The sequence below is a fragment of the Lontra canadensis genome, unplaced genomic scaffold, assembly GCF_010015895.1.
Source record: "Lontra canadensis isolate GAN:19392208 unplaced genomic scaffold, GSC_riverotter_1.0 scaffold6426, whole genome shotgun sequence".
NCBI lineage: Eukaryota > Metazoa > Chordata > Mammalia > Carnivora > Mustelidae > Lontra > Lontra canadensis.
This window is the reverse complement of record NW_022637407.1, coordinates 1-1,173: the sequence shown is the minus strand read 5'-3', so window position 1 is coordinate 1,173 and position 1,173 is coordinate 1. Positions and strand designations below refer to the sequence as shown.

The 1,173-nt window shown below is 67.0% G+C and overlaps 1 protein-coding gene across 1 annotated transcript; it reads right to left on the bottom strand.

The window, feature by feature from the left end:
* Positions 1 to 67: 67 nt before the first annotated feature.
* LOC116863955 (putative protein TPRXL) lies at positions 68 to 955 on the bottom strand (the record flags this gene model as incomplete). The annotated part of the gene is made up of 1 exon (XM_032851229.1): positions 68 to 955. A coding segment is annotated over exon 1 (888 nt), but the record flags the coding sequence as incomplete, so codon positions are not given.
* Between the last annotated feature and the right edge of the window lie 218 nt (positions 956 to 1,173).

The following is a 1,173-nucleotide window of genomic DNA, read 5'->3' as shown; positions in this document are numbered from 1 at the left end:
TGGACCTCTGCTTGGTCACATGCCTGGGGATGTGACTGGAGGGAGGGGCACTCGGGGCTCCCGATACAGGGTGGTTCGTCGTGCTGGCTCCAGCGGTCCCCGACAGGGTGCTCTGGCATGGGCGGCCCCCCGTGTTTGGGCCCTGGCTTGCCCTGGAGCCCTGCGGGCCACTTGGGGTCCTGCTCGTTCCTGCCGTGATGCTGAGAGCCCCAAAGCTGGAGCACAGATCTGCAACATCATCTCCTCTCCCCAAACCTGGGGGTGCTGCCGAAAGCCCCATGCTGCTGGGGGCCGGCATTGTGCTGCCACCTGGGGGGCGGGGCTGCTGGCTGTTGGGCCCAGCATGGGACATGGCGCCAGGCACCTGCGGGGCAGCTGCCAAGCCAGGGACAGCGGCAGTGGGCTGTGATGTGGAGGAAAATGGCTTGTTGCACGGTGCAGCTCTTTTGCGCCTAATCAACTGCTGGGCGGGGGATGAGGGGGTCTTGGTGGCAAGGCTGCTCTGGGACTTGCTGACCAGGGTGGCGGGGCCACTAGGAGGAGAGGCCAGGACGCCCCCGCCCCCGCAGACGGCCTTGCTGGCAGTGCTGCAGCCATCTGAGCTGGACCTCTGCTTGGTCACATGCCTGGGGATGTGACTGGAGGGAGGGGCACTCGGGGCTCCCGATACAGGGTGGTTCGTCGTGCTGGCTCCAGCGGTCCCCGACAGGGTGCTCTGGCATGGGCGGCCCCCCGTGTTTGGGCCCTGGCTTGCCCTGGAGCCCTGCGGGCCACTTGGGGTCCTGCTCGTTCCTGCCGTGATGCTGAGAGCCCCAAAGCTGGAGCACAGATCTGCAACATCATCTCCTCTCCCCAAACCTGGGGGTGCTGCCGAAAGCCCCATGCTGCTGGGGGCCGGCATTGTGCTGCCACCTGGGGGGCGGGGCTGCTGGCTGTTGGGCCCAGCATGGGACATGGCGCCAGGCACCTGCGGGGCAGCTGCCAAGCCAGGGACAGCGGCAGTGGGCTGTGATGTGGAGGAAAATGGCTTGTTGCACGGTGCAGCTCTTTTGCGCCTAATCAACTGCTGGGCGGGGGATGAGGGGGTCTTGGTGGCAAGGCTGCTCTGGGACTTGCTGACCAGGGTGGCGGGGCCACTAGGAGGAGAGGCCAGGACGCCCCCGCCCCCGCAGA